General features: G+C 33.5%; 1 protein-coding gene across 1 annotated transcript; it reads right to left on the bottom strand.

Annotated features, from left to right (window-relative positions):
* Nucleotides 1–1,079: 1,079 nt before the first annotated feature.
* Tsp_10774 (conserved hypothetical protein) lies at nt 1,080–3,400 on the bottom strand. Its single transcript, XM_003373743.1, has 5 exons — nt 3,285–3,400; nt 2,842–2,939; nt 1,844–2,006; nt 1,520–1,576; nt 1,080–1,209 (listed from the first exon to the last, which is right to left on the bottom strand). The coding sequence occupies exons 1-5, from the start codon at nt 3,398–3,400 to the stop codon at nt 1,080–1,082; spliced, it is 564 nt and encodes a 187-aa protein (XP_003373791.1).
* Nucleotides 3,401–3,437: the final 37 nt, after the last annotated feature.

Here is a 3,437-nt window from a genome sequence, read left to right as displayed (position 1 = left end):
GTTTGTGTAAACCATCTGAAAGGAAATAATAATAATACTAATACAGATCCTGATTAGCGTTCTTTCACCATAATTGAAAGTCAACCAAATAGTATTCATAGAAAAGTAAAGGCAACATAATATAAAATATAATTCAAAGATGGTAGTGAAGAGCGGAATTACAGTTGAACACGTACCTGTAGCCGTTGCACAGTATTAAATAACTGAATATAATAGAAATGCTCTAAAGTGGTGTTTGATAATAAGTAAATTATGCAAATAGAAAACTACTTTGCCTCTGGTAGAACAGTCTAATTTTACATCGCTAATAGCGTAGTAACGTGCATATGGTGAACAATTTTATTAAATGACGAACGTCATTTGCTTTTTATTTGAATACATAATATAACGTAAAATTTCTTTACGATGCAAATTTCTTTCACTGAAATATTATGAAAAGCTGAAAGACTAAATATTTCTAACATAATCTGTAAAAACTTCTAAATTAACAGAATTTAGCTGGGTGAAAGTGTATTGTCATGCAGTACATTGTATTGCATGTTTTCCTTACAATCAATATTCGAAGTATAATGAGCAGTTTTCATCAAAAATCAACTTATAAAATATAATATCAGTTAAATACACGTGTTGAATAAAATTAATAATATATTTCAGGAAAAGTTAGCATAGAAATAATGTTCAGCTTCAATCCATTAATAGGAGCAATGATTACTAAAAATACCATAATAATAAATATAATTAGAAGTGACAAATAAACGATTGATACAAACAACACAATTACAAAAACAAATACGATTTGTTAAAATCATCAACAAGAAAGAATACAAGGAAATTTCAAATTCTATACATGCTTGTGATAAAGAAATGCAGCAAGTAAATGTTTATGAAAATCTTTCAAACAACTGATATAAATAAATCAAAGGAAATGCAATATCTATTACCGCATTTTTCACACAAATTCTAGTAGTGTCGTTTTTGAGATTTTGCTGTAAATGAGCTACGAAATTTGGATGTCAATGGTAAGGACAAAAAAATGTATGCGTTTGATAGTCACGCATAGAAGTGGCTTTGATTAAAATTCACTTCGACGCAGCAAATCGTTTCCGCAATAAGGATGCTCTTTGTAATAACAGAATAACATAGAATTTGTACTTGATTTCCATTTGTTTAATACAGGCTGCATGCACTTCAGACGTTTTATTTGAGCTACTGCAATCAGTGATAACAATTTAGTAGTAGCGTACAATAAAATTTATGATTTTCAGATTAAACGTTTATTGGAACACAATATTTCTTACATAAATGCCAATTTCCAAAATGAGATTTGAACTAAGTTCCTACGTATCGCAAGGATATGTTCATTAGTGTAGATAGATGATTCTATAATAGTTATTATACATGCAAGCAGTGAAGCTGATCTGAAGGTTAGTCCGCGAAACTGAAATCCATTAATTTGCCACTAAAATAGTTTGCAGTGATATATACAAAAAACGTTAGTACAATTGTAAAGATGACTTACCGCTTGATTATTGGTGATATTGAAGAGGTGATTTTATCATATTTCTTGACTGATGATCTTCACATTGATTACTATGAAGATGACATTTTGAAAAGTAGGTCAATTTAATGGAAATGGAATAATATGATCTTGTCTTTGGTAATGTAAATTCATTTTTTCTAAGTAATAGCGCAATGGTATATAAACATTATTGTAAAGTTTACTAACTGCTAAAAGTTATTACGATTTCATTGAAATTCAGTAAAGTATTGTACGTAGAATGTTGAACAATTCCCAATGATATGCTATTCATGACAACTTCATAATGTTCGTTAATCTAAATACTTTTCTACTTCTGTTGTGTTATTATGATTCAAATGAACGTTCATGTATAACTGTTTATGGATTTCTTGGTAATTTTCTTTCAAGCTGAATTGCCGCCTTTTTGTTGAACTGCACTTGCTCACCTGAATATCAGTGGCAGCTGAACGCTGAATATGCTGTTGATCTGAAATATTGCAAGATCATTTTTTTGCAAATTATTAGAAGGAACTCGATTGCTAGTTTTCATTACGTTCAGCAAACATAATTTCCACAGCCTCTTATGTAAAATCACGTAAATAAGCACTTACAATACCAACTATTATATTACTACTCACATCCTACATTCACCTGAATTGCCCAAATATTGCAAGTTAAGTGAAATATTGAATTTAGTTTTGAATGTAAAGACAGGTGATCATATTTTATCACTCTTACTCTCAACTTGCTTAACATGAAAATTTTCAAACGTAGCCTTGACGTTTGTGTTCATTGATTTTATAGCTTAGCACTAGACTGATTTTTTAATTTCTGTTAAAAGTCCATGTAATTTGCTATTCTTGAGCATTTCAATGACATTCGCTCTCGTTCACACCTGTGATCAGACGGTGGACCTAGGTTTGGTACCCCCTTTAGGCAGACAGTCAGCGTGACATGAGTAACACAAATGATGATAGAAGTAGTCTTTTTGCAGCCTTTCAGGTTACTCAACGATCACAAACATCACCATCTCATTGATGCAACTGCATCTTATCAGAACAGAATTTGTCAGTCCCTCACACAGTGGATCTGACAAACGTGATAGAATTTTAGAAAACGTTTGGTTTGTAACCAACGAACTGATGTCCTACTCCATACCATTCCACACTCACAGACGAGCTATTTTTCAGGTCCCTGATGACAACCGCTGGACTGACTGGAACTAGCACGCAAGGAAAGTCATATTCTGCTACAAATACGTATCATTTGATTGTCCAGGAGTAGTTGGGCGAAGCCTGTACACATTGTGGTGATCAACCAACCTAGCAGGTAGCGCTCATGGAAGAGCATCACGACGTCAACAGGCCTGATAGTTTTCTGAACGACTTCGTCTAAATATTCAGCAATTGGAAAATATATTCTGAAATCGACATAATCTGTGATAACCAACAAATCCTGATAGCTAATGAAGAGGACATACGGTGGAAGGCAATTTCTGCTCCTTTCCGCCTTTATGAGTACGTGAGGTTGTCAATCAGTTTATAGAACGAAGCACAAATGATAAACTTGTATACGTATATACATCTGTACGATTTTCGCGAAGTAGCCAACTTTATCATATGCAAATTAAATTGACCAATATCCCATTGGATGTCACTATGATGCGTTCTATTCGCCCTCAACAACTGGAAATTTCATTGTCTAATTGGCTCTAACTATGACGCGTTCTATTCGTTGTCATCAAAATCAAATTTCATTGGCCCACCGGCTGGCACTAGGTCGCATTCTATTGGTCGTCATTATATGCAAATTTAATACTCTTACGTCATATTGGCTGTCACTAGACGCGTTCCATTCGTTGTCCTCATGAGCAAATTTCATTGGTCAACCGGCTGTCACGACGTCGCATTCTATTGGG

This window comes from Trichinella spiralis (assembly GCF_000181795.1).
Source record: "Trichinella spiralis strain ISS 195 chromosome Unknown Scfld6, whole genome shotgun sequence".
Lineage (NCBI taxonomy): Eukaryota > Metazoa > Nematoda > Enoplea > Trichinellida > Trichinellidae > Trichinella > Trichinella spiralis.
This window is presented reverse-complemented; position numbering and strand designations above follow the sequence as displayed.

What these genes read in the sequence shown, in the direction of transcription:
- Tsp_10774 (XM_003373743.1), bottom strand. Translation starts at nt 3,400, where the DNA reads ATGAAATTTGCTCATGAGGACAACGAATGGAACGCGTCTAGTGACAGC. An exon ending in CCATGAGCGCTACCTGCTAG is followed by an intron (nt 2,007 to 2,841) that starts GTTGGTTGATCA and finishes GCAATATTTCAG; the next exon opens with ATCAACAGCATATTCAGCGT. An exon ending in ATATCACCAATAATCAAGCG is followed by an intron (nt 1,210 to 1,519) that starts GTAAGTCATCTT and finishes CACTGATTGCAG; the next exon opens with TAGCTCAAATAAAACGTCTG.